Source organism: Pteropus alecto, unplaced genomic scaffold, assembly GCF_000325575.1.
Source record: "Pteropus alecto unplaced genomic scaffold, ASM32557v1 scaffold7, whole genome shotgun sequence".
NCBI lineage: Eukaryota > Metazoa > Chordata > Mammalia > Chiroptera > Pteropodidae > Pteropus > Pteropus alecto.
The window spans coordinates 91,379-115,944 of NW_006494614.1; the positions used below are offsets into that span (position 1 = coordinate 91,379).

Here is a 24,566-nt window from a genome sequence, read left to right on the forward strand (position 1 = left end):
TACTCTTTAGATTTACAATGTAAATATTATTAGTTTTCCTCTGGTCATCAAGGTTAGTATAACCTAATCATGTGCCTGCAGCAAGGAATTTGAGGACATCCTTATTTTCCATCTGTAGGACATTAAGGGCTGCAGACATTAACCTAAGACAATGCTCTCTGGACCTCTCTTTGGGTAACATAAAAGATTTATAAAGTTTTAAAATATAATTCTATTTCTCTGGCCACACATTCACTATCTCTCTACATAGTGAATAAAAAGAAACCCGACGATTAAAGTTCAGAGGTAGTCAAGGCTGTGTCCGAGACCCTCATTTCTTCTTAGTACTCTTTACTGAGGCAATCTTGCTTATATTCTTGCTTGCATTACATTAATATTTCTATGATGCTGACTTTAATATTAGTGTATTTACTCCCAACTCTAACTCACACATGCGTAATCAATTGTTTACAAGAAATTTCCACGTGGATGTTTCAGAGATGTCTTTAAGCCAAAAAAACAAAACTAAATGCATCCTCTTACTCACAATATAAGAATTTCTTCCACCTTCCATTTCTTATTTGAATTGATGACATCAGGTGAGAAAGCCATAAATATGGTACAAGTTTGCACGACATTATTAGTTCTCATAAAATAAGTTTTCCCTTCCTTTTAGATTGCAACCCCCTATAGCACTTATAGTTCTTAAAGTTGGCTAGAACCATGTAACTTGGTCCTGCAAAAGGGCCCTAAAGACATTTGAGAGGAAGGCCTCATGAAGATACCGGAAGAGTGAAGCAATTCGGATTAGGGCTTACCACAGGGAGGACAAGAGTCATTGAGAAACATACCTAAATTTTCATGAATAAGAAATGAACCGTCATTTTGATAAGCCACTGAGGTGTCACTGCTGTTCATATAGTAGCTAAGAACCCTGTAGTCATTTGCCTAAGTTTGACACCTAAAAGAATATTAAAAATTAACTTACATTCTTCTGTGAGTAGTTTCCTTGTCTATAAAGTGGTGATAGTATTAACCCTAACTTCATAGGGTGGCTCCAAGAATTGGAGGAGATAATTCATATAAAGCACTCATTAGAAGTTATGGTATAATGACTGTTAGCAACCTGTATATTTATTTTGTATTCACCATAAAATTATGTAAATTTTTGCTAGCTAAAATCTTTTAAATCTGTCTCTTTCTGTTCATCTTCACTGTTATCAATTGAATTTAATCTAAACTAACATAGTATCTTACCTAGACTACTTACTCAAATGGCCTCTTCACTAATCTCTCCATATCCACTCTCCATATTCACTCCAAATTGAAGCCTGAGTGGTCTTTACAAAGTGCAGATCTTATCCAACAACATTACTTCTGCTTAAGAGATTTAAATGGTTTCCTATTTAAATGTATTTCTATTACATATCCCCATGCCTTCTTTGTGCTCCATCAGCACTGACTGTCTATTAGTTTCTCAAGTACATGCCATGTTCCCTCCTTTCATAGGACTCTTACCTGTACTTTGTCACGGACTTGTAAAACTTTCTCTATTGAGTATCTACTTCTCATCATTCATATCTCAGTGTAATCACCACTTCCTCAGGAAATTTTACTCCAATTCTCTAGCCTAAATAAAGTTCCTTTATTATAAACTCTCATAAAACACTATTCCTTTACTTCTCATCACCTTTGTGAGAGAGACTCTCACACTTTGGAGCATAGTTAAATATTTGAGATTTGAATGTTTCACTCCTTTCAATAAGAATGTTCTCAGTGTTCCAAATTTCATTATCACTGTTTACTTCTACCTTAAAAGAAAAATAAGAAACTAAAAAAAATTAAAAAAGGAACAATAGTGGAATGTTTTCTTGTACCTATGTGAGAACACAGGAGGAAAAAATCAACACAAATGGGAATAGTATAGGTCAGAGAAGAACTTATGTAAAGTTATGGTGTCATATTTGCATGTACTGGGAAACTGCCTCTGTAGTAATAAGATAACAGTAATAAACTCACACATAGTTTACATATCAGTTTACATCCTCCAAACCTGGAAAAATCTTAGTCTGTGCTAAGGTCTGAAGTCAACAGAAGTTAGGTACTCCTGGGAGGAAAAAGCAAACCAATAATACAGGCATACCTTGTGGATATTGCAGGTTTAATTCCAAACCACTGCAATAAAGTGAGTAAGGCAATAAAAGAAGTCATACAAAATTATTGGTTTCTCAATACATATCAAAGTTGCTTTTACAGTATATAGTAGTTTAAAAAGCAATGTACATAACTTAATTTAAAAAATATGTAATTGCTAAAAAATGCTAATCATCATCTGAGCCTTCAGTGAGTCGTAATCTTTTTGCTGGTGGAAGATCTTTCCTAAATGATGATATGTGCTCACTTATCAGGATTGTGGTTGCTGAAGATTGGGGTGACTGTGGCAATTTCTTAAAATAAGACAATAGAGTTTGCTATGTTGATTGATTCTTCCTTTCATGAACAAATTTTCTGTAGCATGCTATAGTATTTGATAACATTTTATCCACAGTAAAACTTTCAAAATCAGAATCAGTCCTCTCAAACCCTGCCACTGCTTTATCAACTAAGTTTAGATAATATTCTAAATCCTCGTCATTTCTACAACCTTTACAGCATCTTTATGATGTAGATTCCATCTCAAGAAGTCATTTTCTTTGTTCATTCATAAAAGGCAACTGCTCATCTGTTAAAGTTTTATCATGAGATTGAAGGAATTAGTCAGCTTTGGCTCCAATTTCAATTTTAGTTCTCTTGCTATTTCCACCACCTCTGCAGTTACTTTCCTCACTGAGGTCTTGAATCCCTCAAGGTCATCCATAAGGGCTAGAATCGACTTCTTCCAAATTCCTGTTAATATTGATATTTGACTTTTCCCATGAATCAAAAATAGTCTTAATGACATCTAGAATCGTGAATCTTCTCCCTATGGTTTTCAATTTACTTTGCCCAGCTCCAACAGTGGAATCACTATCTTTGGAAACAATACCCTTATGAGATATATTTCTTAAATAATAAGACGTGAAAGTTAAAATTACTCCTTGATGCAAGGGATACAGAATGGATGTTGTGTTGGTAGGCAAGAAAACATCACTAATCTTGTTGTACCCCTCCAACAGAGCTCTTAGGTGACCAGGAGCATTACTGATGATATTTGGAAATGAATATTTTTTTTCTCATAAGTAGATCTCAACAGTGAGCTTAAAATGTTCAGTAAGCCATATTGTAAACAAATGTGCTGTCATCCAGGCTTCGTTATTCCATTTAAAGAACACAGGCAGAGTAGATTTAACATAATTCTTAAGAGCTCTTGGATTTTTGGAATGGTGAATGAACATTGGTTTCAACTTAAAGTCACCAGCTGCATTAGTCCCTAACAAGAGAGTTAGCCTGTCCTTTGAGTCTTTGAAAACAGGCATTGATTTCTCCTCTCTAGTTTTGAAAATCCTAGATGGCATTGTCTTCCAGTATAAGGCTGTTTTGTCTACATTGAAAATGTATTGTTTAGTGTAGCCACCTTCATTGATTGTTTTGGTTAGATCTGGATAACTTGCTGCAGCTTCTATATCAGTATTTCATGATTCGCCTTGCACTTTGATATTATAGATATGACTTTTCGTAAACCTCATAAACCAACCTCTGCTAGCTTCCAACTTTTTATCTGCAGCTTACTCACCTCTCTCAACATTCTTAGAATCGAGGAGAGTTAGGGCCTTGCTCTGGATTAGGAAGTACTGTGGCTGGTTTGATCTTCTGTCTAGACCAATAAGACTTTCTCCATATCAGTAATAAAGTTACTTCATTTTCTTATCATTTGTATGTTCATAGGGGTAGCACTTTTTATTTTCTTCAAGAATTTTTCTCTGTATTCACAGCTTGGCTAACTGGCACAAGAAGCCTAGCTTCTGGCCAGTCTCAGGTTTCAACATGCTTTCCTCACTAATCTTAATCATTTCTAGTTTTTGACTTAAAGTGAAAGACCTGTGACCCTTTCTTTTACTGGAACACTTAGAGATCACTATAAGGTTATTAATTAGCCTAATTTCAATGTTGTGTCTCAGAGACTAGGGAAGACTGGGGAGAAGGAGAGAGATGTTGGAATGGCCTGTCAGTAGAGAAGTCAGAACACACACATTTATCAATTAAGTTTGTTGTCTTATATGGGCATGGTTTGTGGTTCCTCAAAACAATTACAACAGTAACATGAAAGATCACTGATCACAGGTTACATGAAAAATACAATAATGAAGAAGTTTGAAATATTATGTGAATTACCAAAATGTGACACACAGAAACACTGAGTGAGCGAATGCTGTTGGAGATATGGCAATGATAGATCTGTTCAGTGCAGGGTTGCTACAGACCTTCAGTTTCTGAAAACATAATATCTATGAAGCACGAGAAAATGAAGCACAATAAAACAAGGTATGCCTGTATGCCTCATTATACATTTTTAATAAACATAATCCAATTTTTATATTTTCAACTAGTAACTGTACTGCTTGAGATCTAGGGAGTAAAGTTTCATTACTCATCAGAATCTAACAAAAAGGAGCACTTTTTATAACAACACTATTAAGTTCATATTTATGTATTTAGCACATTCGATTAAAGTCAGTTTCCTCTTCTAGACTCTAAGCTATCACATCATGCACCGTATCTCTTTATGATCATCATTGCTTACCCAGTACCTAACACAAAGCTTGATTTATAATATAGGTTCACAAGTTTTTGGATATAAACAAATGGGTGCATACTCAGTTAGAAAGTTAATAAACAGACTCATAGATATAGAGGACAAACTGACAGTTGCCAGAGGGGAGAGGTGGGGTGGGGATAGGTGAAAAACATGAAAGTAAATAAGAGGTAGACATCTCCAGTTATAAATAATTAATAATAATAATAATAATAATAACAAAGGATATAATGTACAGCATAGGGAAAATTGTCAACAATATCATAGTAATTTTGAATGGTAACAGATGTTTACTAGATTTATTGTGGTGATCACACTGTAAAGAATATAAATGTTATATCAACGTTGTATACTTGAAACTAATATAATGTATGTCAACTAAACTTTAATAAAAAAAATTAAAAATAGAGGGTTAATAGAACAAGGCAGGATTTAGTGTGCTGGGATGAGAAATCGGAAAATGCCAGGGATGGCAGAAATTGCAATATGTTTTACCATATCTGTTTACACATTTCTCCGAGTAATAGAACCTCTGACTTTTACGTGACGCATGGTTGCCCGAATTAAAGTCCACATTTCCTATCCTACTTTACAGCTAAGTGTGGGCATATAACTAAGTTTTGACCAATATAATGTGTTACTTGTATATATCTTTACATGGAAGGAGCAAGACCATTTTTTTTCTTTCCTTTTGTCCTTCCTCCTGGTGGAAGTGTGGATATAGTGGCTAAAGTTATAGCAACTATTTCAAACCATATGAAACCCTTAAATTGAGTGGTGAACACACAATGCAATATACAGATGATGTATTATTGAATTGTACACTTGAAACCTATATAATTTCAACTACCAAATTCGCCTCAAGAAATTTAGTTTAAAAAAGAAGCTGAGATATAAGCAATGTTAAAAAATACTTTAAAATATTATAAAATTTTTTCCCTTTTATTTCCCCTTTTAACAGGAATTTTGACTAAGGCGAGTGGAACTCATATGGAACTCATTGTTCAGTGCATTAATTATGTTGAGTTAGCTATTAAACTCTACAGCTTGACCTTAAGGTTAACTGGGCTAATAGAGAGTGTTATATTTTTTAACTAATCTATTATAGAAATCTCTAGTTGAAGTGTAGGAAAATAGCAATCCTCCTTTGTAAAATGGCAGGGATATATTTGTTTAAATTTTGTTTTAATTATACTCATAATAAATGTGAAAGCAAGGTAGAGTATAAGGTAACACATTAAAAATGATTCTTAAAATCTTACAGTTCAACAAGATTCACTAAGAAAGGGTTCCTTATCTACATTATGACATATTTCTTGAGCTATCTAAAATAGAAATTGTAATAATTTGAATTAGACTTTAGCACTTAGGGTATAACTTGCATTGGTTTCCAAATTTAGCATTCTTTGACAAGTACTAAAATATAAATCTTCCCCGTTTCAGAAATATTCTTGGGCTCCATTTTGTGAAATTAATTTTATTGTGAAAATATCCCCTTTACATATGGAGTTAGAAACACTATTAGATAAGAAGACAAAATTGGCAATATTAAATTCTTTACAATTACAAGAGCAAGGTCTGTTCTGTCTCCACTTCACCTGAACCACAATAGTTCTAGGTTTTATTTATTTGCAATACTAGTTTTCAGTATAACATTTTCCTTGAAGAAAGGGGTCTTGTTCTGGGTAAGAGTGGAGAATGGAATGCATACACCAAATTTTGCTTCCTACTCAACCAGAAAAATTACAACAGAGAAGTCTTTTTTTTTTTTTTAATGTGTAAAACTCCGAGAATAAAGAGAATAAGAGAAGTGAGAATTAAAAAAAAATTAGGAAGGATAAAAGCATATGAACAAATGATAGTTATCTAAGCTGATTAGGAAAAAATAGAATCCTATGTGGGTAGTATGAAAAGCTGAGTGCTAACTAGATTACTTATGTCACAAAATCCTCAAAAGCACAGGAACCAGCTTCACACTGTACATTAATAACTAGTAGTATAGGAGAGAGAATACAACAAAGAGGACGTATTAAATATAGTTTGAAAACAGTAGTTCACTACATTCCTGTTTCTCTTCTTCACCCCTAGGACCCTGTTCTCCACCAACTCAGCAAAGTGATAGGAAATTATTCTCAAAGAAGAAAAAAATGAAGGACATCAGACTGGTGGATGCCAAGTCCAGCTGAAAGACTGAGTACTAAATTTAAAATGGGTGATTAAGTGACCTTAGCCATTCTGAATGCAGAATGCATTGATCTCAAGATCTCTTAACCCATGATTACCAGAACATTGGCAATCAAGGCCTTAATTTCTAAGCAGGAAATTTAAAAAATATTTCTCAGAGGAACTTGACAGACTCAAGATAAAAGACCCAGAAGAACATTTTGGAGAAGAAGACCATTTTGAAGGATTCATTAACTAATAGCCCATCTAGTACAATCTATGGTAAACATCAAATTAGATGAATATTTGCCCCTACCTTACTATTCACATAAAACTTTTAAATCAGATTTTAGACCTTTTTTCTTAATTATTAACAGGTTGTTAATAATTAACAAACATCTGAAGAAAACCTCTAATATAGAAAATAGAAATCTAAACAAGCATACATAAAAATGTAACAGAGAAAACTGAGGTCTTTTCAGGAAAAAGGAGATGTCATATGTTAATATTAATGTCTTCAGAGATATAAGAGAAGATATAGCCATAAAACAAAAGCTCATAGAAACTAAAATAATTGGCAGAAATGAAAATGCTCAATATCATATTTGGAAGATAAAAATAACAGAAATGAGAAATAGGAAAACAAAAAAATAAATTTAGACTCAGTTTAGACTCAACAGTTCAGGAGCTCCAATGCTAAGAGTGAGAAAAAAAAGCAGAGAAAGAAAGTTATTTCCAAATTGAACGACGACAGTAGCCAAATTTTAAAATTCAGCAAGCACCCAGCACAATGGATGAAAGAAGTTCCATGGCTATCATTGAGCTATCTTAGGATGCTGGGGACAAAGAGAAGATCAAGCAAACCTAAAAGAGAGTAAACAAACAAAAACTCACATACAAAGAACCAGAGATCTCAGTGACTTCAGATTTGTCCACAGTAGACTGGAAGTAAGAAAGCAATAAAATAATATTTTCAAATTTATCTAAGAAAATTATTTTTAAACTTAGGATTCTATACCCAACAAAACTAACAATTTTTTATGAGAGTAGAATAAAAACATTTCTAGACTTCTAAAATATTTTTAAATCATTAGAATTTAGTATATAAACTCATTTAATTATAACAAGAAACATATTTAAAAAATATACAACTGAGTTTCAAAATATTTAAAACATTGTAATTAATAAAATATCCTTAGCTATTTTACAGATTTGTAAAATATAATATATCCCCTTAGTGTTCCCATCGTGGTTAAGGTAATTCAATTGTAAATATGTGACTATATCTCCTCAGTATTCAGTTGTTGGGGTTTCTTAGCTGTGATATATAAATATGAATCCTTGGTGTTTTCATCTGGTTAGGGTCTTCTAGTTGTGGTATATGTGTCTCCATTGATTACCTGGCATTATGAGGTTATATTGACTGGAACAGAAGTCCTCTCACTTTCTTTCTTATAATTTGAGTGTTATACTAGAGAATAATTCTTACTCCAATATACTGCCTTTTCAGAGAGAAGAGGCATTCTTTCATTGGTTAAAATTATTTTGAAAGTAATCTAGATTTTATGAAAATTAAGAATAGTACCTCATTTATTCACAAGCACCTGATGAGTAGGTAAATATTTGTTTTGGCAATATGTAGAAATCTCTTAGGAAATGGATAAAAAATAAATATTATATACTATTTATATATTCTAAGCTTCCTTTACAGTTAAAATACAGCAGGTTTTTTAACTTTTCAAAATTTGTTAATTTAATACTTATTGTCAAATTTTACCAAAAATCTAAATAATTATTTCTAACTATTTAAAGGATAATTAAGTTGTCATATCCTGCTTATTATTAAGGTTGTTTAATATGATACAAAATTAAAATTAAAAAATATTTAAAAATCTAATTAGAATTTGATTAATAAAAAGCTTAATATTCTCCAAACTGAACATTTTTATGAACTAGGTTATTTGGGGTTATTTGCCACTAAAAAATAATTTTTACCAGTGACTTGTATAACTCTCTAAAATTAAAATTTGGGACAAAATTATCACTGAAATATAAATTTTAATTTAAAATACTCCACATACTAGAAATTTGAAAACACTTGGACTTTTAATTTTTAACTTAATTAGATATTAGTAATTTGATTATGCAAATTTCATGAGTTTAAATGCTTCACAGAACTTCTTTATTTAGTCAGTTGTTTTAGTTAAAATGTGTATCTTTTTTGCTTAATAAATGTTATAATTTGTGATTTAAAAATAAATCAACACCTCTAAATCACACACATCGTTATTAATTCCTGACATTGAGCCTATCTCTTCCTCTCCTTTTGCTGAATTACATTGAATTATAAATGCACAAGGAAGTCTTAAATTGGAAATTAGTTCACCTTCAAATATAATACTAGTATCACCAGTCTCACACAACCCTATGAACATAAGTCAATGTCCACTCATAGAAGAGAAGATGACTGTTGCCTCTGGAACTGCTATTTTTCTCATTTAAACTGCCCTAAGCCTGAAGATTACATTATACTTCCCAGTCCAGTTTTCCTGTGTCTAAGTATCTCATCACCTGAGCTTTTCTTTTTTCTTTTCTCCAGGTAGTTGGGGCTTGGTCATTGTTGATAACTTAGAAGACTTCAGGAAGCGTACATCCCTTAATTCAATGAGCATATTGTACATTCATTTATACGTACAAAAGAAAAATAGAAGTCAAAGCTGAAAGTAAAATGGACATAATTTTAATGATTTTTTTTAAATTTTTGTGCATTGGATTCAAACAGCAAACTGTGTGCACTCAACTGTTATCACAATGTTGTCAAGAGGTCTGTGTCTTTTACCATTTTACACACAATTGTTCATTACAGTATGTTGTCAGCCTCGTGGGAACCAGGGGTGTGGCATGGTAAGCAGTGGTGGTAGTGCACCTAGCTTTTATATTATCTAACTTGAAAATATTTCTCTTCTATGATTCCTCTTTTTCTTGATAAAAATAGTTTTCACCAAACGTTGGTGGTGCACACGCACTACCATTCATGCTTGACATCACACCCCTGACAGGAACACATGTTCTTATTTTGTTGATAAAAAGTATTACAAAAATTTCCATACAAAAACTATTTTCATAGAAATCTTGCATTTCCACAAATAAACCTGAACATTTTTTGAAAAAAAACTGCTCAAGATTTTTGTTCATTTAACATTGTGACTGTATTGATAAATGCAGTCCACTTCAAAGTTCTCCACACACATTTTTCTACAGATGACCAGTCGCCTTTTTTCTTTCACTGAAATCTGCCCAGGCTCTATCAAGTTCATTTATAGCAGAGAGTAAGGTTTGGATTAACATATTTGAATGTTAAAATGAAAGCTTCAGTCTTCCACATAACAATCAATACCCAACCATCTTTTATAATGTAAGACAAAGATTGCAAAACATCATCCTTTTTAATTCAGAATATCTGAACCAACTATTGCTTTTTTATTCTTGATGTAAGGTTGAGGAAAGGGTATCAGGGTGTGGGGTTAGGTAAGGACCTGGTAAGTTACATGTTAAATCTCCTTCCAGTAAATTAAAAAAATATATATATTCCCTTGGTAATTGACACTTCTATCTCAATCGATGACACAAACTGTCCAAAAAAAAAAAAAAAGAAAAAGAACAGAAAGAAAAACACTGATGAAGATATGCTTTATATTCCACTTGCTATGAAACTCAGATTTGTTTTGCATTACATTTTTTCACATCCTATAAATACATATCGTCTATTCAGATGATCATCGTACTGAATAGGGGCTAGTAACATCACCACCTCTATTATCTGGGTGTTCAGAAGACTGTACTGTTTCTTGTAACACTACAGACTTTGCTGATTCCAAGTATTTTTATGCTTACTGATTTTTTTTTTTTTTTACTGATTACCCTTGGGGCGTTGACATTCCATCTCCTGGCAACAGTTAGACTTCTAAAAGAACCTGCAATTTCATACTAGACTGCATTTGAAACCAGCCACAAAATGCGCATATAACATTCACTCAGAAGAAGGGAGGAACCCATGATAAACAGTATAACCCCGTGTAACTTGGTTGATCCATGATGCTTGTAAATCAAGTCTGATCATTGCAACTGCTTAGATCACAGTCTCTAGTTCATAGACACAGCGGCATGAGGTAACTCATTTTATTTTGCACAGGTTGCATATTTCCACAGGAAACATTCTCGCTAAATTGTTTGGAAAAAGACGACAGTTTGTGCTTGGGTGTTTGGCTTCCCAGCTTTATGCCATGGTTTCTTTACCTGGCAACCTTCTGTCGTTAAATGTGTGCATGTTGATGACTTCTTCTGTTTTCACAATAACTGGGGCCTGTGGCTTGTGTTTTAACCGACGCTGGCACTTCAGGGACATCCTCAGTTCTTCTACCATGGCACTACAGAAGGACCTCTACAGAGTAACACAAAAAATGAAATATTACAAAACGGATAAACTGCAACTGTCCAGAAACAATAGTAAAATCATTCTAAACAGACTTGTCAACATAACAGCTTTGAAGGTTTGAAACGTTTCATTTTAAAGGTTATAACAAATTGTTATACTTTTAATACACAAAACATGATCTTTAAAATTTTCATCAGTGAGCTAGTTTAAAGAAAATCTCCACCTGATAGTGAAATGAACTGCCAACTAGTAATGCATATATTACATATGTTGAATAAGATTTTTCAGATTTAAAATTAATTAGCATCATAAATATATATCTACTTTAAAATTTAAATTAAAACACATATACACAAATCAATAACCAGAAATCTGTTCTTGATGTTAAAAAAATAGAAGAAATGTATTAATTTTTAGATTACAACATGATATATGAAAATTTTCTTTAAACATAGGTTCTTCATTGTGCATCTCAAAACAGAACAAAGATAGCACTCACACATAAAATAGCACTCAGACATAAAATATGGAAAATAATTTCTGGTATTATATCTTTTTGTGATTGTGATTATGCCTATAAAACTATTGATGATGATTAAAAACAAACGTGATTTAATCATGAAATAACACATTGTAGCACATTAAAAATCCATGAAAACTATTAACTTTTTTTCTCATCATCAGCTTAACTGAGAGCTGGTAAATAATTTATCTTATGAAGAAAAAATGACCCTATAAGTATTTTTTTAGTTCTCATTTAATTGGCAATAGATTTGCTAGAAATTCAGTGTATCTGGGGCTTATTTTAATATGCTCCTCAAAATTCCTTTTACAAAGTCAAGGGTGTGAAACAAAATTTTATTAGTTTCCCTCTCCAGCTAATTGAGATACATGTGTATTAGTTACATATAGATCAGATTCAGGAACCAGTTTCATATTTTAGTTGAAACTCAGATGGGCTGAGACTTAAGCTCTTTCTCTGTAAGAACTAAAAATATGGAAAATAACCAAAAATGTGGACGAGTGAAAAATTTATACAACTCCAAAAAGTGATATGAAAACATAATGAAATAAACCTAATAAAATATGCATGTGAGGACTTGTTTTTTCTTTCACGTGTTACTGCTTTGCTGTTTATCAAGTTAGGCTAATTCCAAAAGAATACAGGATAAAAATATTTAATGCCACATATGTGTTTTATGTTTAAAAAAGTATTTTGCATACATAATCTTTTGTGACAAACTAATACTTTGAATTAGAGTAGGCATCTATATGACAGAGAAAACTGATTCAGAGAGAGGATAAGTCACTTCATGCAGCTCACACCTGAGACTCCTGCAAGATATCCTGATACCCAATTTTGTGACTTTTCACCTTTCCCTAGTACCTTCTTGTCCATTCCTGGCTATATCCTCATTTTTCTTTTATGGTTTCCTGAAAAGTTTTCTTAGTAGTCTTCCCAACTATATGCCTAGTTTGTTTCTTTCCAAAAGGCTCACAATTATCAGAATAATCTATTTTTTTAATTAGATTTCTTTTAAAGCATTTTCTTGTCCAAGTAACAGGTGAAATCCAAAGCTATTTTTTTCTTATTCAGCTTCCCTTCCCGCCTTTCCTTTTTTTTCTACACATACCCATCTCTACCTGGACTTCCAAAGTTTTTCTCTTTTGTTTCTCCTTGCTCTGGTATCCTGCTAAGTTCTTTAATCCTTAATATCAATTTAATTTTATCCCTTACCTCAGGACATGACTCAAGTTTTAATTTACTCAGGAATCACTTTCCAATGGACCAGGCTCATTGTTTTCACTTAGTTTAGTTTTGTCCCTTTAGTATTTTGCACTTATTATAATGTTTTCCTATCTGGCCTCTAGGTCTTTTATGTATCCCTCTCAATGGCACTGATTTTACACACGTGTTTTTTTTTTAAATGTTGATTGAATTAGCAATAGACATGTGTGACCCTAATACTTTAATTCTTATTTGACAACTTTTCTAATTCAATTGCTTAAAAAATTTTTTTCAGACACTTAGTTAAATGCATTATATATAAGTTAATTAATCAGGTAAAACTTTGATATTTGTTTAATAACCTTTAATTAGTAAAAATATTAATATATTAATACCTGTAATGGATGATGATTAAATGCTACACGTGAATTCCCCACTAACTAATAGAGTTACTGTCATGCATTATTTATTGTGTGTTAAATTATACGGTTCTAAAATTCATAAATTATATTTCTATTAAAGTATTTATGACACCTGACAGCCAGTATATGGACACAGTGTTTCTTATTGCTTAATACCTACTATTAGATGTACTTATTAAGAACATGATGATAATGATGATGAAGATGGTGATGATGACAACACTGTAGAAATGGAAAAATCTGACTCCAAAAGGGGGAGGAATACATAGTCTTGAGGTAACTTAGTCTTGGCTCTCTGTTGAAACATTTAACAGAAGAATTGATTAGATAATATAACAGGCCAGAACTTGATTCCACTGACACTTAAAATGTTATATGAATAACACTGAATTGTTTGAAATAAGCCTTCATTTAAAACTAATATATTTCCCAAATGTTATTAATTTATAACATCTTTTTCTTGGAAAACTCAGTTTTTAGATATTTAAATTATATTAGTTTCAAAAAATAATAGAATTGATGTATCAATTAATTTTTGTCCATACTAAGAGAGTGGTCTAAACAACTGATTTTCTTAGGGAAAAAAAATCGTATAAATGTACATACCCATTCAACTATGAAATGATTCAATTTATTTCTAGTAAGTTAAGGAGTAAAGTGTATTTAGTATGCTATATAAAACTTCAGACTACAAATAAAAACATAAAAATTATTTTAAAACAATTTTATGTAATGTAAAATTTATAATGCCGAGTGATATAAAAGATAGGTTAAAAACCTGCCCCGAAGTTAGTCTCTTTCATTTTTTATAATTTAAAATTACCTTAAGTAAATTATATTTACAAATTTAGAAACTGAAAATTGTAAATTTGTAACTCCACCATTATCTTTTTAGGCTTTATCTATTTTACAAAGCCATTAGAAAGGGGAAATTTTAATTAAGCAACCTTTAATCAGCCAATCAATAGCCTTGACTATACATCAAATTACCACTTTTATTATTTTTTATGTAAGAATCTAAAGTTAAAATTGCAGAGATGATTGTGGTAGTTGTTTCCCCGTGATATATGTTGCTAAAAAATTACTATGTTTGATTTTAAATAAAGTTCTATCATATGACAGAGATTAACTGTCTCCCCTACTTTATATGATGACTGAAAATTTTTAAATGTCTTTTTATTGAAATATAAAATAAGGGTTTGAAAAACCCAAGCGAATCTAGAGGGAGTTTCCTGGCTTATAATAAAGAAGAAAAGGGAAGTGGAGGAGAAGAAGGAGGAGAAGAAAAAGGACGAGAGAAGGAAGGAGAAGGGGAAGAAGAAAAAATAAAAGAAGAGGATGGGGGAAGAAAGTAGGAAAGACAGGAGGGTGATACAGAGGGAGAGAGAGAGAAATAAATCTATTTTTTTTGAATCACTTCTCCTTCGGGATGAAAACACACAAATTGTGTTACTAAATAAAGTAAGTTTCTTAGGGTGAAAACAACAACAAAAAAATGTTTCTTCACATTAATATAACAGACTACAAAAAGAAAAAAGAAAGGCACAAGGATACTAACCATTATTAAAAACCTCTTTTAGTAAGTTTCAAAAGTTTACTAAACAGTGTCTGGATGGTAGGGTGGCACTAACCAAATAGAAGATTCCTGAAAATGAAAATTTAAATCTTTGAGCTGTTAGCATGTAATTGCATTTAAATTAGTAAAACTCATTATAAAATTCACTATATTGAATGAGGCAACCTGTATTTACACATCTCTAATTCTTAAAACAATGAAGGCCCGCAAATCTTAAAATTATGAATTTGAATATATTTACATTGCTTTAAAAGGCTATATTTTTAAATTTTGAGTATGATAAGACCAAACAGTTTGCTGATAAATGTTCTAAATAATATCGGTATTAGTGTTATAGAGTAATTTATTACTAAGAGCTTAACTTTTTCATTTATAGATATGTTTATATGATAACATGATGTGAAAGCACTTGGAGAAGCACATTTTTTATTAGTAATCTAGTTGTAAATATGTTCAACATTGAACACTGACTTATTTAACTTCATTTTAAGTTAAAACCTTTATTTTTAGCCATTTCTTTTTTATATATAGCAACTGATGAAAAGTAACTAGTTTGATTTTTTGAACTTTGAAGCTCATCACTTTCATATAGAATATATGTAGTCATTTATTACCCAAAGAAAAAATAATCAGAAAATGTTATACACTGCTATCAAGTCTATAATTAGTATTTACTTTTTAAGGAGGAAACTCTATTTTATGTATCTTCCTATCTGATTCTTTGATAGTTTAAATTAATTACATGACATTTCAATATTCATTCAGAATAATTTCCAACCATTTTATCATACAGTTACTACTTGAAGCCCTATCAAAACATCTTCAAGCTGCTACTATCAGATTTTGTAACTCAATGTTCTAGCACAATGTTCTAGCTTATAACAACCAAATTTTGTTTTGTGTTTGCCATATAAATTATTTATTAACTGATTATAGATACTTAGCCAATTCTCAGATGCTTTTCTAATTAATTTCTGATGCTGTAGGCCATTTGATGAAGAATTTCATATTATATATATTAGAGACAAATCAAAAAGTCACTGTTGTACCTACAGAAAGTTATCATAATAGATAATAACTAAATTAGCTAAATAATAATGAAAATGGAATAGAAAATATATATTATGTACTATGTAATATTTATTATAATATTGGTGTATTAAATGAGGAAAATGAATGTCATTTCATGTGACTCTTTCTTTTGATTTATACTTTTTAGTTTCCAGTCTTTTAAAAATATCAAATAGCTAATGCTATACATCAGAAGTGTGAATTGACCTAGGGCTATATGAATGCAACAGTGAAGCGATGGGAGATGAAAAATGACTAGTTAAAACACTCATGCCAAATTATATATATAACAACTTTGATCTCAGTTTTATAGCAGCTATTTTTCTGAAAAAATATATTATTTAGATAAGCTGTGCATCAGTCAGACAGGACTTTACATGTAGGTTCTTTAATGGTCTCATTGCTTAATTGCTGTAACTTTGTAGCTAGAGAATCTAAAACTCAAGAAGTCAAGTTTTCTATCTAAAGTTATGCACATAACTACGATCAAAGCTAAGAAAGGAATGCTGCTCTCTTGACTTCCATTCTATGAATGCTCTATTATATATTATATTAGCCTGCCTCATTAACAGTGATTTGAATTTCAGTTGAGCCTTTTACCTGTACTGTTTTTAATAAATGTTAATTTTTGAATACAAATAATAAATTAGAGAGAAAAAACAATTATAAAGCAAAAAGAAATATATTTTTGTCTCAATAAATAAAATGACAAAGCATCTTATGTTTTTGCCTGGATTATTTTACAGTGGTAAACATAACTAAAGATTAAAATATTCTCAGAAACCTTGACTCTTTCAGAAAGTTACCAACATCTTTATATTGCATTTTGCAAATACAATGAGACAGAGAAAAATGGAGCATCATTATACATTTTTACACTTCCCCTACTTAAGTTAGAAAAATCGATAAATAAGGTCTGACAAGTTTCAGCACCACTTTAGTGAATGTGGTTGTGAAATGCATTGTAAGAAAAAGCAATGTTAATCATCACATTCTTGCTGGTAGTCATAATGATGCAATTTTTCAACAAAATATAAAACATCCAAAAATTAATGCTTCATTACAAGAAATCTCTCTTTTCCTATAGCCCAACAATGAAAATATATCATTTTTATGAATAATAATTATTATAAAAATAGATGCTTATTATATTCCAGACACATCCAAAAAACTCTTTGCATATTATCTATCTTAACTTTTAAAACACTTTCTTTTGTGATATATTTGTAACCCATTTATTTATTAACTTTAACAGACATGTAAAGAGAGATTAAGTAATTTTATTCAAGGTTAAATAAAGTTGAGAAATGATTCCAAGTCTTATTTCAGAACTCCTGCTTAATGATTAGAAATAAAAATAACTAGACAGTACTTACTATCAAAGCCTACAATCTATTTATCTATATCAAAATCTTACTCCACACGTTTTATCAATGAAACCTTAAGAAGAAAAACTATCAAGAAAAGTAATTAAATATTCTACCTCTATTTTGTGCAATATGACATAATACAATGTTAGACTAGGCATTTTTGGCCTTGAGAAACGTACTTGACCCATGAGACACTTATCTTCATTTGCACAATATGGATAATATTTACACAGTTCTCAGAGTAACTTCATACTCCAAGGAGATATTATATTTAAGAGCTCTAAAGTTGTTTATAAAAATAAGGAAGTGAAGCTATCTGTCAACCTATAATCTTAATTTTAAAACATCATATATGGGCATAAAAGGGTTATCATACAGAAATAACAAAAATCTTTTTGCTGATTTGGAAGTAGATTAGTGAGTAAAATAAAGATTGTCATCTCTTTTTAAAGTATGATTTTATATTTAAGTGCAAAAACATTTTTAAAGCCACCCAGATATTTCTTTTATGGGTCATTAATGGAAATTGAGAAATGATCTGCTCTAAAATAAAAGCAGTAACATAAAACAATGCAAAATAGACTATTTGTCCAAAGTTTATTTGCAGGTTTTAGCTTCTGTATAAAAGTGATTTATAGCTAAATTTTACTCCATTGAAAATTTGTTTAAAACTTTATAAATCTTTACTGATGATTTATAGCAGTGTTTGCCTTCCTGTATCTTATTCAATAAATGGCTTCTTTTAAAAAGCATTGCTTCTGCTAGCACTAATTCTTCAACATTCTGAAAACAATTTGTGTAGAAGGGTCTGTGAACAACCTGTTTTCATTCTCCTGGTTCCATGAAATACAGATTCAACCAACTTTGAAAAGTGTTTTCCTTGTGAATAATATTTCACCCAGCATCTCTAGTTCTGCAGGTTTAAACCATTCTAATTTCTCCTAACATACTCCAAATTGAATTGTTTCATTCATTTGTCCTACTATGAGTTATAGCTGCCTTCTACATTTGTTATTCAATTATAGACTGAAAAACATTCTATGAGCCCTGGACAAATACCATTCTTTAGAGATTTCTTGGATATGACTTAACAGTTTTCTATAATACAAATAACTACATTGACTATAATGGACTCTATCCTGAAAAACAACAATACCGAATAGTTCTTAAAATGTACATCAATCATTTTAGAGGAAAGTTAGAGCAAAAATATATGTCCAAGATAAGACACATAACTTACAAATTTAATATCTGAGAAATAATTTATATTTTTATTTCTCAGATGTATTTACTACATTTCGTTTATATTTAAGTAATAAGAAAGCAAATACTTTTGTCGTTAAAGTTTTTCATGTCATGAAACTCAAAGATTTGTGTTCAAACTGTTCAATAAAAACAATTTGTATAGGTAAATCTATTTTCAATTACATGGGAAAGAAAATATTTCCATGTAAAAATCAGACCAAAATGAAAAGTCAAGCTATTTATGTTATATTACTATTCTTGCTGAAAATCAAAAAAAGGCAGAATTATGTATACCTTTTAAAGAGGACATATTCAATTATTTAATAAATGAAGATTAATTTTTAAACTTAAATTAATAAACCATAATTATGTCATAAAATAGTTTTATAAAAATTAAAATTATTCTAATCACTTATAATTCATGCTTATAAATATTACCATGGAAAACCATGGTAAAAATTACCATGGAAAAATTTTGTATATTAAGCAGCTTTTTACAGTTAGTTATAAGTAAGACTAAGAAGGTAGGAAAGAGGATCTTTCAAACAAATTCACGTCACCTAAAGTACACTAATAATTGCTTCAAGGGTACAACAGTTTCGTAGATTGCTTACTAAATGAATCCCAAGTAGTAATATATTTAAAATCAGCAAAAAGATAAGGCAAAAAGACAATAAAAAATGCAGATGTTGATTAGTTATCTTTTCAGATACATTCAGTGAAAGAAAATTTTTTGAATATCTTTCCAAATGGTCAAGTTACATTTTGGAAAAATTAAAAAAAAAATTTCTATTTATTTTAAAATTTTAAATAAATGAAAAGCAATGTATCTTTAAGACATTAATATTTGCATCAAAATTAAAATCATTAAGTGCTATAAAAATTGGAATACACCATCATGTGGTTATCTGAAAGGAATACAATTTATAGTTATTGAATTTTTCCAAACCATAGTTCAGCATTATCTTATGTTTTCAATTTTAACCTACCCTCATTTAAAAATGATACATTCTAAGACTACGCTTAATTATTCAAACAGCTTGAAAATATAAAAAAACATTAGAGGCATCAAGATGTATTCCATTAATATTTTACAAAATATGTGTTACAAACATTTTATACTCACCTTTAAATGATAATAATTATTAATTTTATTATTAGCATTGTTAAAGGTAAGACTTAACATGGAAAGATATTAGCTACTCATAAATTTTATCCATGAAGTTCATATTTAACTAGACTGTGTATATTATATCTGCCAGCCTACTTAGATCAAGATAAGAAATTTTATTTTTCTTTTAAAAAATATTGGATTACAACAGACTAAAGAAAGAAGAAAGAAAATGGAGAAAGAGAAGGGAAAATAGATAACAAAACACTTTGGGGCTAGTATGGTGAATAATATATCCTTGCTTACTTTCAATGTGCAAAACATAACTCATTGCATGTTTGGTTCTCAATAAATAATTACTGAATAAATGAATAATTTCATAAAAGTTTACTTTATTTTTAAAATTAAAAAATAGATGAAAGGCACAATTATAAGTATAAATAAATTGAATTTCTCTATGTTCTCAGGCATATCTTATGATAAAAATCTAGGAATATTTTATGGCTAATTGTAATAAATTAAGTAAGGTGTTTATAGCCCAACTGAATAAAATCTTTTTCTTGAGAAAAATGAAGAAGAATTAATTCCAAGAACCTAATTTATCACAATAAATAAAATGTGTCATTCTAATAAACCCCATAATTATTTGATAAACATAATTCTTTCAAATTATAGAAAAATATAGTTCTTTTTTTACTCTTTATGATAGACTTATAAATTGGTCAATGAAATCAATTTCATTATTAATTTAAATCAACAGAAAGAAAGAATAGGTAGATGATAGGTAGATATAGGTAGGTGGATATATGATATGTAATAGAAATACATGATAGATGATGATCATAAATAGATGATAGGTGATAGATGATATATAGAGATGATATATAGATGATAGATGATAGATAGATAGATAGATAGATAGATAGATAGATAGATAGATAATAGATATGTAAATAGATAGATAATAGATAGATATTATGCCAACAGGCAGTACATGATTCTTTGGAGATACAAACCAAAAACATTAGATTCTGTCCTATAGGAACTAAGATTCTAATAGGGAGAGAGGCATCCACACATAGAAACGAATAAATAGGAATAAAATGTGTGCTAAGGGAGAATGGAGATAGGCAGAGCCCTTACAGAAAAAAAGGTATCTAGGCTTAATGTGGTTTGAAGTGGGTAAAATGTCTTTCCAACTTTCTCAAAGCGGGAGGAAATGTTTTCAGAATGATGATAGTACCTGAAATCAGCTAAATAAAAAAATAAATAAATAAGGTGAGATATACATGTCATACATTTTTCATTGGAATAGGAAATGAAACCTAACACCATCTTGTGGAAATAGCTGTGCGTTGTGCCCAAACCTATTATATCTATTAATTAATTAGGTAAAGTTTTCTGGGCAAGCTGTGCCTAGTCTTGAGTGCCTAAACAAAAAAGACTAGTGGGAGTTTGCCAAGGAGGAAAATGGGCAAGGTTTGCTTAAGTCAGATGGAAGAGGATTTGAAATATCTGGATGACCTTGGAAAATTAAGAGTAATTTAGTGTGGCTAGAGTAAAGGTGCCAACTAGGGACAAGAAAAAGATAAAACTACAATGATGGACAGAGACAGATCCTGAAGTGCCTCACCCACTAAATTAAGGAATTTGAATTTCATTAAGAAAGTGATGTGGTGACAGGATGTGAAAAAATTGAGGAATGTAACTAACAGTGCTCATGTACTATCAACACAGTTGTTTCTTTCCAATGCAGTGTTTCAACTGTTTCCATCAAAAAAGATATTTATTTCCTTTTCTAATTTTTTAGAAGGTCATACAGGTACACAGAAATTCAAGAGAGCTGGTTGATATATTAAAACTCCAACTAAACTATTTATTTTTAATAACAATGAAGAATTAAATCTCCACATCCTTTGCTTTTTTGTTTTAAAACAGGATGTTTATAAAATAATTGTATAGGAAGACATGACCTAGGTAAATCATACGAATAGGACACAAAGAGACAAGGGCAACAGAATATCATATATTGGAAAAATATTAATTAATTTGTTTTATTTTAATACTGTGATATAACTGAAAGAAAATCATTACATGTAGATGATTTGAGGTTCCATCTGAAAAACCCAATTCCTCTTATAATTTTTGGACTAATTTTAAGCATCAACTAACCAAATATCACCTGTATTGATAAGTTATAGTAAAAATGGAAATTAATTCATTAATATTTTTTGTCTTTGATTATTTTTTTGGATTTCATTTTGAAACTCATTTTGACACCATGAAAAGGATCATAACATAAAATGCGTACTTAGACCTGATCATCAATCATACCAGTACAACAAATATTTGAGTTAGTCAAGTCAGCAGATATAATCTCCCTGAATGTTGTGGGAAAATAAATCATATGGTTCTCCAAATTTTCCAAATTTTGAATTTCATAGTTTACTCATCAAAATACATTATTTCTAAGTGGTAAGTACAATATTCAAGTAAAAATGTATAAATGCTCTGTCCAAAATTTTGATTTCAAAAAAAGACAAGTAATTGCGACATAAATTACTAAAGACAATGAAAAATGTTTTTGGTTTTCCAAAATAGGTTTAAGGGTGTAAGTGCTACAGAGGGTACTAGCAGAATATATTTGCCTTATATTCATACATAACATTATTTTTAAATATATATTTCCACTCTTCATATTTGAAAAGTTCATAAACATCAGATATTAAAGAGAATATAATATCACTCTGATGCAGGGTCTAAAATTTAAACCATCCAAATGTTTTTTTTTTTTTAATTAAAAACAAAAGAGATGGCTATATTCAAATGTCTAAAATAAAGTGGCAGATTTTAAAGCATTATTTTGTGTCCACAGCTATAAATTTACATGTAAAAAGCATCATATACCATCTAAAAAAAGATTTTTTATAGATATTCACCCTTGTACTTATAGAACCAAGGAAATTATAGCACTAGAAATATATAATCTAAATGAAGTTCACAAACTTTTCAAGAATACAATATAAAGGCATTTTACATAAATGTCTTTATAGAATATAGAGAAAAAGTACAACAGTCTTAATATTTTTGAGTTTATATATATTCTTCAAAAGACACTGGTGCAAAGGAATAAAAGGCACATTAAAAAGGCACATTTCTTTTTTACCATTTAACATTAAATGGTAAAAAAAACACAATATTTTCACACATTTATTAATTTTAAAAAATTAAGTGTAATTTTTTAAAATTAATAAATGTGTGAAAATATTGTGTTTTTTTTACACATTTATTAAAATGGTAAAAAAGAAATGTGCCTTTTTAATGTGCCTTTTATTCCTTTGCACCAGTGTCTTTTGAAGAATATATATAAACTCAAAAATATTAAGACTGTTGTACTTTTTCTCTATATTCTATAAAGACATTTATGTAAAATGCCTTTATATTGTATTCTTGAAAAGTTTGTGAACTTCATTTACACATTTCTTTTTTACCATTTAACATTAAATGGTAAAAAAAACACAATATTTTCACACATTTATTAATTTTAAAAAATTAAGTGTAATTTCTACAATGTGAGTTAAGATTTTTTTCAATTAGAAATTTACTGGACTGAAGATCTTCAAATAAAATTTTCATTAACTCAATAACTAGAAACTGTGGCGAAGCATTTTTTCCTTCATATTATAGTTTCTGGTTTTTGCTTACATCATCAATTATATTCCTTCTCCATTAAACTAACTGAAATGAACTTCAAGTAACAAAGGTCTCTACTTTTAAGGCTTCGATAAGAGGAGAAATAGTCACTTGTCCGGAAGCTGGCTTCAATTAAATATACTACATTTAAATGAAAAATCACAAAAGTGATCATGAGTTCTTTCTGTGAACCTTTGTTATATAATGAATGGCAGAGAACAATTAACAGTCGCAGTTCTAAAGACTATACTTGTATGGAAAGATCAAAAATAGTTTGTTTTATTATAACAATAATTATTTTAAACCATAAGAAAGTGACATTTACCTTTTCCAATTGAGCGTTTTTTTTGGATTTGTATAAAAATTCTCCCACTGCCACAAACACTGAGAGCACCAAGCCGGCTGCCAGAACAATGAAGATGCCACCAATATTTTGAACCCCCAGGGCACTGGCCTCTTTGCTCTCTTCCTCTGGGCAACCATTGCCCCTCCACCACTTCTCCTTCATCATGTGCAGCTTGCCTTCCTCTTGCAGCTGAAGAATTGCTATGGTGATTTTGTCTCTATATGGAGAACCTAAGAAAAAAGAGGGTATGTTAACTATTTCAAGGAATCCAGAATTTCATAACTAAAGGTTAACATGATGACAGGAGGACAGAGCTTTTTCCAAATGCTCGAAATGCTGCCAATGTTTATTTTTAGTAGAGAAAAACAACTGGAAAATGAGAGAGAATAAAAGTTAAACAAGATAAATAAGGCAGATGGTAGTTCTGATTTTAAAGGGTAAAACGAATTTTGTATTTATGGAAGAAGATGTCTCCTTCTAAAAAGCAGATTTGACTCAGAGCATTGTAAAATAAGGAAAATACTAAGTAGCAATTTACGAAAGGAAATGGAGAGAGAGCAAAGATATTTAGTTAATGTCTAGGAATCATTCTACACTGAAACAGAGTATTGATCAAACAGTAACCTCTACTTTTAGAAAAGTTGTGGGGAAAAAATGGTGTTTCCTTTGATTATGTCAATAATTCAAGGTACTT

At 30.4% G+C, this 24,566-nt stretch overlaps 1 protein-coding gene across 3 annotated transcripts in view; it reads right to left on the reverse strand.

The window, feature by feature from the left end:
- Positions 1-10,849: 10,849 nt before the first annotated feature.
- The window catches only part of LOC102896341 (glutamate receptor ionotropic, kainate 2), a 551,413-nt gene continuing 537,696 nt past the window's right edge, over positions 10,850-24,566 (reverse strand). The window contains exons 15-17 of one of the 3 annotated variants that reach the window (XM_006926268.1): positions 23,852-24,102; positions 13,621-13,755; positions 11,151-11,315 (exon numbers count right to left, since the gene is read on the reverse strand). In XM_006926268.1, the coding sequence (XP_006926330.1) occupies positions 13,636-13,755; positions 23,852-24,102 (371 nt within the window). In that variant the 3' untranslated portion in view covers positions 11,151-11,315; positions 13,621-13,635. Of the gene's footprint in view, positions 11,316-13,620; positions 13,756-15,018; positions 15,106-23,851; positions 24,103-24,566 lie in introns of all 3 variants that reach the window. The other 2 variants (XM_006926269.1, XM_006926267.1) reach the window with 2 other exon arrangements.